At 38.6% G+C, this 13740-nt stretch overlaps 1 protein-coding gene across 2 annotated transcripts in view; it reads right to left on the reverse strand.

The window, feature by feature from the left end:
• The window catches only part of SF3B3 (splicing factor 3b subunit 3), a 48208-nt gene that overhangs the window by 23802 nt on the left and 10666 nt on the right, over positions 1-13740 (reverse strand). For both annotated transcript variants that reach the window (XM_082677524.1, XM_082677525.1), the window contains exons 7-10: positions 12767-12904; positions 11871-11974; positions 4042-4207; positions 1887-1982 (exon numbers count right to left, since the gene is read on the reverse strand). In XM_082677524.1, coding sequence (XP_082533650.1) covers positions 1887-1982; positions 4042-4207; positions 11871-11974; positions 12767-12904 — 504 coding nt within the window. The remainder of the gene's footprint in view (positions 1-1886; positions 1983-4041; positions 4208-11870; positions 11975-12766; positions 12905-13740) is intronic.

Below are 13740 nucleotides of genomic sequence, written 5' to 3' on the forward strand. Positions count from 1 at the left end.
AATAAAACGTAAATGTCAGGTATACCACACTCTATACACCAAATGTAATATCTGACAGTGACCGTGTTCAACTGAGACCATAATCTAGCTAGACAACAAGGTTCAACAAATAGATATACAGGAAAAAAGAAACATCCAACAATTTAAAAATAGTTTTATATAACATAATATTTTTTTAATATAATTGGAAAAAATTAGGAGGAAGCAGATGACTCACAAACAATGATTCTTAATTGGGTCCTTTAACTCTTACACGGTACACAAAATTTTCTGTTAATGCATATATGTATTTTTTGTGTTGAGCACTTGCTTTAATCAGATGCTTGACAGGATCCAATTAGCAGTAAGTAACTAATCAAGAACTACTGGTCTAGGGCTTCCCTGGTGGCACAGTGGTTGAGCATCCGCCTGCCGATGCAGGAGGCGCGGGTTTGTGTCCCGGTCCGGGAGGATCCTGCATGCCTCAGAGCGGCTGGGCCTGTGGGCCATGGCCGCTGGGTCTGCGCCTCCAGAGCCTGTACTCCACAACGGGAGAGGCCACAGCAGTGAGAGGCCCGCGTACCACAAAAAAAAAAAAAAAAAAAAAAAAAGAACTACTGGTCTAAATTGGGTTCAAGTCATCGAAAATTTGGTGACCTGATGAATATTTTGGCAGTCAAAATTTTTTGAATTCTCTGAAACTACAATATTAATAGCTAACATTTATTGAACAGTTACTATGTGCCAGAACTTAAGCTAAGCGCTTCACACACATTCTCATTTAATTCACACAACAATCCTTTAAGGCGGGTCCTATAAAGCTTAGTAATAACTATTAAGTAGTAGAGCCAGAATTCAAAACCAAGGTCATCTTCCCTGTCTTCCAATAAAAATTTCCAAAAACAGGCAGTGGGACTCTAAGAGCCTGGAGCCTGCTCAACCACAACCTCTAAGAGCAAAGTGTCAGAAACAGCTTTATTTTACTCCTAACAAAATCAAGTCCAGTGTACTTGCTAAAAGCCATCAACACTAGAACCATCATGAGAAGAGGGTGTGGGATTTGAGAAGGTAATTTTGAGTATTCATATCACCTAAAAAGTCCAACAATAAAGGATTCATTGCAGGAGGTGGGAGGGTGGAGGGATGAACTGGGAGATTGGGATTGACCTATATACACTAATATGTATAAAACAGATACACAATAAGAACCTGCCGTATAAAAAATAAATTATATTTAAAAAATAAAGGATTCATTAAATAAATTCTAATCTACCCACTGTGAAAATATATTGCAAAAACATTAAAAATGACATGACAGGGCTTCCCTGTCATGCCCCGCATGCCACGGAGCGGCTGGGCCCGTGAGCCATGGCCGCTGAGCCTGTGCGTCCAGAGCCTGTGCTCTGCAACGGGAGAGGTCACAACAGGGAGAGGCCCGCGTACAACAACAACAAAAAATAAATAAAACTAAAAATAATGACATGACATAAGAGCACACAGTAATCAGGAACGTAATAAGATACAAAAATATATACACAATATTAACATAGTTAAAAATATAAGTATCTAAAAGCTACGAAAAAAGACCAACACTAAAAGGAAACGGAGTAATATGTGCCATGCAGATTTCCTAACCTCCACGTAATGGCGACTGAACCTGGAACTAACAGACGTGTTTCTCCCCTTTGATTCCTATTTGCCAAATTTTTTAAATGTGCCTACTGTGCTAACATGTTAAAGGATTAAGAAATTTAAACTCTAAACTTTATGGAAATGGGGAGAAAGAAAACATTTTTCTTTCATAGAAACATTAAATACATCTTTGATCTCATCAGAATAAAGCCTTAGGCTGCTTTGTCAATGCTTTCCTCCAAACCCTGCATATGATCTAGAAATTCCAATCTTACCTCAAGTCCATGCCTTAAGACCCTCAGAGATGACCTCGGTCCCCTACCACAGGCCACATATAGCTGTGGAGTGTCTTCATTGGCCAGGTCAGCTATCTGCACAGAGAAAGGGGAAAAAAATGTCTACTTCTGCTACTTTTCCATACCCAACCCTGATTGTTCTCAGGGCGACAAACCACTTTTTAGTTTATTAGACTTAAATATTGCTACTGGCCATGGGGGCACAGAGTGGAAAAGACCCAATGTTCCAAAAAGCAAACAGTTTGAAGCAGCAAGTTTTACCAACCAAAAAAGCTTGTTCTTTTTTTTTTTTCTTGCCATGCTGCGTGGCATGTGGGATCTTAGTTCCTTGACCAGGGGTCAAACCTGTGCCCCTTGTAGTGGAAGCGTGGAGTCTTAACCACTGGACCACCAGAGAAGTCCCACGTGTATCAGTTCTTGAGTTAACAAAATATTTTTTACAATCAGTGAAATTGTTATATAACCTCAAACTGAAATCTCAGCATTTCCTTCCAACCAAAAATATAGACAATAAATTAATTATCTTTATGTGTGACTTTGTCACCAATATTAAAGTTTATAGACACCTCCAAATTGTCATTTCCCTTATCACTATTTCAAAATTACATTTACTAGATCCGCTGTTAGAACGCACATGACCACAGCTGCCCTATCTACTACAGACGTTCCTATGATGTACCTGACCAATTACAGGGTAACTCTGCACCCGGCTGTTTGCCACCAAATGGGGAAGCCATGTGTTCTTGTACTAGTCACCCCAGATATCGAGCTGCTTTCCAGTACAAATATTTGTTGATCAACACATGGAAAGAAGTTATTTGTATTGTAGTTTTGTCAAACTGTACAATTCAAATGAAAATTCTTGACTGTAAGGCAGTGCAGCCTACTGTAACATGGATGAGCATGTGGGTTGTGAGTGTATATAACCTTCACACTGACTTCTTTAAAAAATTAACTCACCTATTTTAAATGCACTATCTTGTTATTTTAAGCCCATTACAGAAGCACATATACTAATTTTTCACAATTTAAAAAATAATTTGCTCTCTTGGCTATCATATGTTTATTACTATATGCATTTAAAAATATCATTCACAGAGGGGATCCAGAAGCCTCACTAGGCTAGTAAAGAGATACATGGCAAAAAATGCTTATAGCCCTGCTACAGATACCTGAACTTCCTGTTAATTTTATTCTTGACCTACAAACTATTTACACAATTATCTCCTCAAATTCCAATGAAAGCAGAAAAAAAAAAAAATCAGTAAAAATCCAATTAGGAATTATTCATACTTATTTTCTATTGCCCTCAGGACTAACCGTTTCTCAAAAAGAAAGAACAAAAGCAGTTAACTTCAGAACTGCTACTTTTACCAGGAAGAGTACCTGAATACTGACTGTGTGTCCGTGGCACAGTGAGCAAAACTCTTCCACTAAAAGTGTAATCATCTAGACAGGGTAGGGTGGTGCCTAATGGTCACTGGAACCCCAGGAATCCAGGATGCAACAGCATGGTAAAATTTCTGCTACACTTGAATGCCAGTAGTGAGAGACACAAATCCCATCTTGGGCCACCTTGGGTTCCCAAAAGGGTTCTGTTACTGACTGATCCCAGTGTCTCTGGAGTACTTTACGGAGGAAGTGAGTGTTAAAATGAGATATAGATATTCACAGACTGTTAAGTGATAAAAGGTCTACTTCAGAATACTGTAAAGGATATGAGCATATTTACATTAAAAAGAAAAGTGTAACACACAAATGCTTGTAGATGCAGAGAAAATGTCTGGAAGCAATCACAGGAAGCTATTAATGGCACAGCCTCGGTGGAATAGAGGGTTGAAAAGACTGGGGATTGGACTTTTACTTTTTATCTTTTGTACAGTCTGAATTTTTATAAAACATGATTTTTATCATTAAAAAAAATTTTTTTTAAGCCCAAGGATTTATGTAATGGTTTTTAATTACCCAACTACCTTTAGGTGCTTCACCCTTATACTCTGGCAATACCACAGATATGCTGATGAACCTCTTAAACTAGACCTTAATTTAATTGGATTTAAAACTTTAAACTCATTCAGATTCAGAAACAGTTGGCTAGCACTGTTCATTATGGAGTGACTGGAAAGATCCTCACCTGGCAAAACAAAATGGGAGAGAGGCTGTCCAACTCATCAACCAGCACAAGGTTTTTGAGTGGTCTTGGCTGAAAAAAGAATGTATCTCCTTCTTCCAGAGGCATGGCAGATGAAAACTCAGGTTCTTCATCATCATCTCCAAGATGTGCAATTTGATATAAGTAACTAGGGAGAAGCAAAGACTTTAGTTAAAATATTTTCTGTCTGATGTACAACATGATAAATATAATTAACACTGCTATATGTTATACATGAAAGTTGTCGAGAGTAAATCCTAAGAGTACTCAACACAAGGGAAAAAATTTTTTTCCCTACTTCTTCAATGTTGTACCAAATGAGATGAACTGTGGTAATCATTTCATAATGTATGTAAGCCAAATCATTATGCTGCAACACCTTAAACTTATACAGTGCTATATGTCAATTATATCTCAATAAAAGTGGAAGGAAGAAAGCAAATAGCATTTAAAAAATATTTTCTGTCTGAAGATGTTTGCCATCAACATAATTCTCATAAATCACTTTAATATTGAGTCAGCATCTATAGTTTGAGATCTCTGCTTATCTGACTGGGGTTTTCTATTTCTTTAAAAAGAGGGATAAAGAAATTAAGACTACTGAATTCAAACTGGTGGCAGGACCTTAGCATCACAGTGGTTAGAGTACTGGACTTGGGCTTCCCTGGTGGCGCAGTGGTTGAGAGTCCGCCTGCCAATGCAGGGGACACGGGTTCATGCCCCGGTCCAGGAAGATCCCACATGCCGCGGAGTGGCTGGGCCCGTGAGCCATGGCTGCTGAGCCTGCGCGTCCGGAGCCTGTGCTCCTCAATGGGAGAGGCCACAACAGTGAGAGTCCCGCGTACAGCAAAAAAAAACCAACAAAAAGAGTACTGGACTTCCACTAGAGTGCCTGGGTCTGAATCCTAGCTCTGCCGCTTAACTAGCTGCATATTATTACTTAATCTCTCTTTGCCTCAGTTGCCTCATTTATAAAATTGAATAGTACCTTCCTAAAGAATTCAATGAGTACTTAGAACATTGCATCGCACCTAGTAAGCATAGTTTTTGTCAAATAAAATGAAGTATGGATAAATGAAACCCAAAGAAAATCTATAACCACTTCTTATTTTAACCAGTCACCAGGCCAAATCTAACAAAAAACAAGAATTGGTTATTTCACAGAGGTATGCAGATACTGTATTATTATTCCTGAAACAAAACATAAACATATCCAGAGATAATAAGCAACAAAATCATCTTGCCCTTCTCCTGTCTGTCCTCTGGGGCTCTGTAAACTGATTCAAAGAAAAACCACAAAAAAAAAAATAAAAAAGGGAAAGCAATTTGGGAGTAGATAACCTGTAACAATATACCATCATAAACTGAGTGTGCAATGAGCACACTTTTGGGAAGCAGCTCAATTAAAATAAAATCACACTGCTGGTCATATTTATTCTTTAAGTCATATACCAAACCTTCAATACAAAGCCCTTTGAACAATCCAGTGTAGTTTTTTAGGAGCAAGATAAAATGATTACATCGGGGTCTGAAATACATAAGACCCTCAATAAATGTTAGCCAAATAAATCTCAGCATATAACCCTTCCGGTAAACTCATCAGATTCTATGCTAAATTATGAAAAAGCAAACAGGGTTATTATCCTTGAATGATTTACAAACACACTGAAAAGAAAGAAAAAGTTAAATAATACAAACTTCTTATTCAGGCAAGATGTCCATATACAGATGATAAAGATCACCCGTCAAAGACACTTTCACAGATAACCAAGAGGATGCTGGGTTCACTACCTCCATCACAAGAAAGGTTGCTTCGGCTGAATCTCGATAAAACAGTTTCTGTGATTATAATGTGCTTCAGAGCAGGAACTTTGGAACCAGGTGGTCTGGCTTTGAGTTAGATTTAGTTGTGTGATCAAATTTCTTAAATTCTCTTGTGACCCCAGTGCCCTTACTATAAATGGGTTAACAGCACTGTCTTACAGGGAACGTTATGCATCAATATTTGTAAAGTACTTAGAACACAGTAAATGCTATATTAAGTATCTGATTGATAAATAAGTTTGCTTTATGAGTGAACACCCATAGCACGTTTCTGATGCGCCAAATCTCCACTCTTATGTCTTCCAGATTTCAGGTGCAACAGTAATGGATAATTTCTCACAAGTTCAAACCCGTCTCACTCTAACAAGCATCCCACCTGTGCACTGTAGTCTTTCTATTCTCTGCCCTCAGAACATCTATCCCGTTGGGAGCTGCCTGAGCAACAGGATGTACAGGGGACTTCATGCCCCCAGGGGTAACCTTCAACCCAAGAGGGAGAGGAACTGGTGCTGTTAACTCTCAGGTGGGCAATTTTCAAAGGCATTCTGCATGCTTCTCAGCAGGTCTTGACAGAAGCCAGTTTCCAATGACCACAGCAGGAACCTCAGTAATGGGCCCTTAATACTGGCTTTTCCTCTTTTCCCTATCTCTCCCCACTGATCCCTCACTCTTGCTTCCTGCAATTACCTCCCAATAATCTAGCCTTCTCTCGCGCTCTGCTTACAGGGGAGCCCAAACTGAAACAATATAAGAAAAACGTTTAGAATAGTGCCTGTTACATACAGACAAGTGCTCAACAAATGTACACTATGATTCTTTAGAGCAAAAGGAATCACTGTCTGTATTATTTCTAAAAAGACTTTCAGAAGACTTAACAATTAGAATGTGTAAATCCCAGCAAACACACTATCCGCACAAGGTAATGAGCAAGAACAGAATACCTTATATGTCTGCAGCTACTGACTCCACCCACAGCCTTATCAAGACAGGTTATTATCTAAGTTTTTAATGTCTGCCAATCAGCTAGGTGAAAAAACAAACAAAGTGGTTTTCTTTTTCTGTTTTTTGGCCACACCTTGAGGCACGTGGAACTTCCCAGACCAGGGATCAAACCCAAGTCCCCTGCAGTGGAAGGCAGAGTCTTAACCACTGGACCAGCAGGGAAGCCCAACACCTTGTTTTCATTGGCATTCCTTCAATTATGAATTAGCTTGAAAATCTTTTTACATATTACACTTATAGACCACTAGTATTTCTTTTACTATGAAAGGCATGCTCAAATCCTGCACCCATTTTTCTATTGACTGAACTGCTCATTTTTACTCAATGATTTTTAAGAGCTTATTAACTCTCCCTTTTGCATGTAATGAAAAGAAAAAAGATTTCACACACCATTTGTGGGAATGTAAACTGATGTCATCTTTTGAAGTACAATTTGGCATTCCCTATCAAAATTTTATCCTGCATATAGAAATTTAAACTATGGCTTTATTCAGTTAACATGCAAAGATATACCTACAATGTTCACTATAACACTGTTGGTTTTGTTTTTTTTTTGATAGGTAAGAAGTGGATTTATTTAGACAGAAACACACTCCACAGACAGAGTGTGGGCCATCTCAGAAGGTGAGAGAACCTATAGCACTGTTTATAATACCAGAAGTACAAACACCCTAAATATCCATCAAGAGGGGGTAGAGCCATAAAATATTATGTAGCCATTAAAAATGTCTTCTCTAGGGCTTCCCTGGTGGTGCCGTGGTTGAGAGTCCGCCTGCCGATGCAGGGCACGCAGGTTCGTGCGCCGGTCCGGGAGGATCCCACATGACGCAGAGTGGCTGGGCCCGTGAGCCACGGCCGCTGAGCCTGCGCATCCAGAGCCTGTGCTCCGCAACAGGAGAGGCCACAGCAGTGAGAGGCCCTCGTACAGCGAAAACAAAAACAAACAAACAAAAGTCTTCTCTACACCGAATGCAATGTATGAGTCTTACTGGGATCTGATCCGAACAAATCAACTTACGAAATATTGAGACAATATAGAAATTTGAATACTGACTGGCTATTTCATTATCTTAAGAAATCACTGAGCTTCCCTGGTGGCGCAGTGGTTAAAAATCTGCCTGCCAATGCAGGGAACACGGGTTCGAGCCCTGGTCCAGGAAGATCCCACATGCTGCGGACCAACTGAGCCCGTGCGCCACAACTACTGAGCCTGCACTCTGGAGCCCGTGAACCACAACTACTGAGGCCACGTGCCACAACCACTGAAGCCTGCACGCCTAGAACCTGTGCTCCGCAACAAGAGAAGCCACCGCGATGAGAAGCCTGCGCGCCACAACAAAAAGTAGCCCCTGCTCGCCGCAACTAGAGAAAGCCCGTACGCATCAACGAAGACCCAATGCAGCCAAAAATTAATTAATTAATTAATTTTTAAAAAATTTAATATTATTGGGGGGAGGTATAAATAAAACAAGACTGGCCATGGGTTGGCCTTTGTGGAAGCTGAGTGATGGGCACACGTAAGTTGACTAATTATACTATTCTCTCTTGTTATGTGCCCGTTAGAATATTTCCATAATAAAAAAATAATTTTAAGTGAAAAATACAGACTTATTGACATGGAAAGATTTTTAGGACATACTGCGTATTTGAAATAGTACACTAATAGTTTTTTATAGACTGATGCAGTTCTCTAAAATAAAACTACATATAAATACAAGAAAGTAAAAACACTGTAAGCAGATACAATGTTAAAAAGTAACTATTCTGGAATACTAGGATTATGGGTGATTTTCATTATTTATTTGCTCTTTTATTCATTTTCCAAAACTTTCTTCATTATCAGAGTAAAATAACAAAAATGGGAGTAGTCCACATTTACTAAATGCTTACAACAAAAAGTACTTATTAGTGTTTGGCATTTGTATGAAACACCCACAAAAACCCTCATACATTAGAAATGTAAAATGGTGCAGCAGCCATAAAAAAGTTTAGCAGTTCCACAAGAAGTTAAAAAGAATTACAGTATGACCCAGAAATTCCACTCTTGGGTACATACCCAAAATAATTTAAAACAAAGACTAAAACAGATATGTGCACACCAATGTCCAATGCTGCATTATTCACAATACCAAAAAGGTGGAAAGAACCCAAGTGTCCATTAACAGGTAAATAAACAAAATGTGGTACATACATACATACAATGCATTATTATTCAGAGATAAAAAGAATAAAGTGCTGATACATGCTACTACATATGAACTCTGAAAATATTATCCTAAGTAAAATGAGCCAGACAGAATAAGCACAAATGTTATATGATTCCACTTAGGTTACCAGACACTGGAGGAAAGGGGAATGGGGAGTTATTCCATAATGCGTACAGAGTTCCTGTCCGGAGTGATAAAAAAGTTTGGAAAAATGGCAGTAATGGTTATACAACACTGTAAATGTAATTAATGCCACCAAATTGAACATTTGAAAATGGTTAAAATGGGAAATTTTGTTATATATATTTTCCCACAAAAAAGTGGGGGAGAGAAAAGGTGCTAACAAAAAACAAATGTTAAAGAACTGTACGGGGCTTCCCTGGTGGCGCAGTGGTTGAGAGTCCACCTGCCAATGCAGGGGATGCGGGTTTGTGCCCCGGTCCGGGAGGATCCCACATGCTGCGGAGTGGCTGGGCCCGTGGGCCATGGCCGCTGAGCCTGCACGTCCGGAGCCTGTGCTCCGCGGTGGAAGAGGCCACAGCGGTGAGAGGCCCGTGTACCGCAAAAAAACAAAAACAAAAACAAAAAAAGATCTGTACGTATCGGTAAAGAAAAATATTTATTACTTACTACTGTATAAAAAAAGCAGGTTACAAAACAATTTATAGTGCATAGTTGCAATTCCGTAGAAACATTTAAATATATACACACACAGGAAGGCTACACAAAAAAAATGTTATCTTTGGGTGGAAGGATTACAGGAGACATACTTGCTTACACGAACTTTCCTAACTTTTCTACAATGAAAATTCCTTGTTAAAAAAACTAAAAAATTAGAAATGGATGAAAATGTCATAATAACAGGCTAAATGAAAAATGCATCAAAACAGGTTTATAAACTGGGAAAAGGAGTAATAAAATGACAGCTGGAATAAAGTCAATGAAGAAGAGTAAAAGGCAAGTTAAAGAAAGGGAGAACTGGAGACAAGGCAAAATTGGAATAGAATTGCAGAATTCTAGACAACACCTTCATTTTCATTACGAAGAAATAGCATTAGGTAAGTGATCTGCACACACTTTACCACATACTGGCAAAACCTGAACTTAGAAAGCAAGACCATGGCGGCTTATCTCATAAGCAATTTGGAGTCTTCAATACTGGTCTTAAATTCAAGGCTAGGGTTCAGACTTAAGCCATTTGTCAATGAAAAGCCATCAGAGACTGTAACACGGGATGGGGAAATTTCATCAGGGTTGTGTCTTGTATGCTTAATGAGATGACTCTATAAAGGCCGAGTTTTACAGGAAAGACAATGAACTGCAATAAGCAAACTAGGGAACTATTTCAGACTAACACCAAAAAAAAAGGGATACAGAAGTAAAAACAACTTGGCATTCAACTGAAAGTTGTAGAGGACAGCAAAATCGAGACTTTACACTCAAGCTGCTGGAACTGCCCCATCAGACATTAACAGAAATACTGAGAATGGCAATAGCCAAGACATGGAAACCAACTAAATGTCCATTGACAGAAAAATGGTTAAAGAAGATATGGTACATACATACAATGGAATATTACTCCGCCATTAAAAGGAATGAAACTGTGCCATTTGCAGGGATGTGGATAGACCCAGAAACTGTCATACAGAGTGAAGTCAGAAAGAGAAAAATATCGCATAATATCACTTATATGTGGAATCTAGAAAAATGAAACAGATGAACTTATTTGTACAGCAGAAATAGAGACACAAATGTAGAGAATGGACATATGGATACTGGGGGGGAAGGGAGGCAGGATGAACTGGGGGATTGGGATTGACATATATACACTACTATGTATAAAATAGATAATTAATGAGAACCTGTAGAGCACAGGGAACTCTACTCAGTGCTCTGTGGTGACCTAAATGGGAAGGAAATCCAAAAAAGAGGGGATATATGTATATGTATAGCTAATTAACTTTGCTGTACAGCAGAAACTAACACAACATTGTAAAGCAACTATACTCCAATAAAAACTTTAAAAAAAAAGAAATAATGCCATTTGCAGCAACATGGATGCAACTAGAGATTATCATACTAAGTGAAGTCAGTGAGAAGGAGAAAGACAAATACCATACGACATCACTTACATGTGGAATCTAAAATATTACACAAATGAACCTATCTATGAAACAGAAACAGAATCATAGACATAAGAGAACAGACTGGTGGTTGCCAAGGGGGAGGGGTTGGGGGAGGGATGGATTAGGAGGTTGGGGTTAGCAGATATAGGCTTTTATATATAGAATGGATAAACAAGGTCCTACTGCATAGCACACAGAACTATATTCAACACCCTATGATAAACCATAATGGAAAAGAATATTAAAAAAAAGAATGTAAAAAAAAAAGTGAGGTTGGAAGGGTTGGTGATGTGGCTGGGAAGCTATGGGTTCTGATGAGCTTCAACTTCAGATTTATACAAGTGAAGTGTCTGTGGAACATATATTTAATACTAAGTAGTTCAATAGATATTTATTCATTGAAATATCCAGCAAAAAGCTTAGAAGAGATCACTTTTAAAGCTGTTTTTTTGCAGCTACCCACAGGTATTGATTGAAGCCACTAAAGTAGAGGAAGTCACCAAGAGAAAGATATAAAAGGGGAAAGAGCAAAACTTTTTCTGAAGAAACTAAAACATTCTTGGGAAAAGTTCCACAGCCTTGAAACTACATCTCCCTTCTGCCAACTTTTATAGTAACCAGGGTGAAATCGAGTAATAAAAGGATTACTCACTGGTTTCCAAATTCTGATGCTACGAAAAGGAAGCCTGTTTTAAGCACACACATGGCAGCAGCAACAGGCACAGTATCAAAATACTTGAGCCGGATCTCAGTAACCTGGAGTGGAAAGAGAAAAAGATACTAGTGCATAGGCAAGTGAAGCCACGCCATGGAAAACAGCCCAGTATTATAAGATAGTGTAATAAGCAAAGTAGCAAATAAAATACTGTCCTTCATTTCCAAACCAGCGGTCAGCAAACTACAACCCTCAGGCTAGTCACACAGTTTACACAGTACTTACGGCTGCTTTTGTGCCACAATGGCAGAGCTAAGTATTTGAGACAGGGACCACATGGCCCACAAAAGCCAAAAATGTTCACTACCTGGCCTTTACAAAAAAAAACTTGGCACCTCCTGAGCTCTTGTAACAGGTATCTAAGAAATCGCCCAGTGTTCAGCACTCCTCCATGGGATGAAAAAAGTAACAGATCATGTATATTACCAGTTTTCAGTAGACATGGAGAGCTTTCTCTTGTTATTCACTAGAAACGGCATTACCCATTCTCACATTATATGGCATCAGACCAAAAATCTGTTAACCAGAGGGAGAAAACCTACATTCATGTACCAGTTCCAAACTTTAAAAGCTTTAACACCTTAGGCAACCACTTTTTAAGGCATTCTGTTTCCATTTTTTTAACTTGTAAATTATCCTTTCTATCTCAGAGAGTAGTTGTAATGAACAAATGGTTTATAAAACCACTCTGTAAACCTTAAATGCACATATCAGTTTTTAAAATAAGGTTACTTAATTAAAATCAGGATGAAACTTTAGAAAGTTTCATTAACTAGACTAACCACAACAAATAGGTTTTTTCATTTTTTTCCCTCACTCCATGGTCTACTTACCATATCTTCATCTGTCTCCAAAGTGATCTTAAAGATATCTCCCTGCTCAGTTTGGGCCAAAAAGAAGAACATTGACTTCGTCTTATGGGTGGCAGAGCAGACAAAAATCATTCCTCTTTCAGGGTCATCCAGGTCATTCTAGCAAAGTCAAATACACAACCAACATCTTGGAAATGAGTACTCCTTTTTTGGAATTCAACACTTTACCAACAAGGATCATACGGGCCATCCAAGGCCTAGAGGCATCTGGAGCCTCTCCATGCAAGCTTTGACCCAGAGCAGCCTGCCGGTCACAGGACTAAAACACAATAACCAAAAATTCTTGTCTACTATAAATACATAATAAAGCTTACGTTTAAAAAAAAAAAAAAGCCACAATTCCACTCTACAGCCTAATCAGATCAATAAGGCAAGAACTATCTCCAGAGAAAAATGTCAGAGAAGAGACATGAAATTTAAAGAATCATCATTTCAGGCTGTGAATAAAAGACTGTTACATGTTCATGACAATACCATCCAAAGCATCATCATCAGCCCTTATTTCCAAAGGGCATTCCCCCTTGGCTGGACTTTGGTTTTCTTTTTTAACGTTTCCAACATTTTGTATTTCTCTCAGAGTAAGTTCAAGGGCAAAACATGTTTTATACTTCTTTGCAGCCCCAAAGCCAAGTACAGCACCTGGCAGTCAGGTCAACTAAACGGATCAACTAAACTGATCAACTAAGCGGAATCACTTATCACTCCTTACCAAGAATTTAACTTGCTAATCTTACCAGATATTCTAAAATTGATGGAATCTTACTCAGATACCATGTACTAGATAAACTAAGTCCTAAAAGATTTAACCTCAGCACCTATAAATTAATATTAAGAAGATAATCTGCGGTGAGAGGAGAAATTGAGGAAGCAGACATCAAATAAGATTACCCATGTGCTGTTGATAACTGCTGAAGCTGGGTACACAGAACTTCACT

The sequence above is a fragment of the Grampus griseus genome, assembly GCF_964374135.1.
Source record: "Grampus griseus genome assembly, chromosome: 19".
Lineage (NCBI taxonomy): Eukaryota > Metazoa > Chordata > Mammalia > Artiodactyla > Delphinidae > Grampus > Grampus griseus.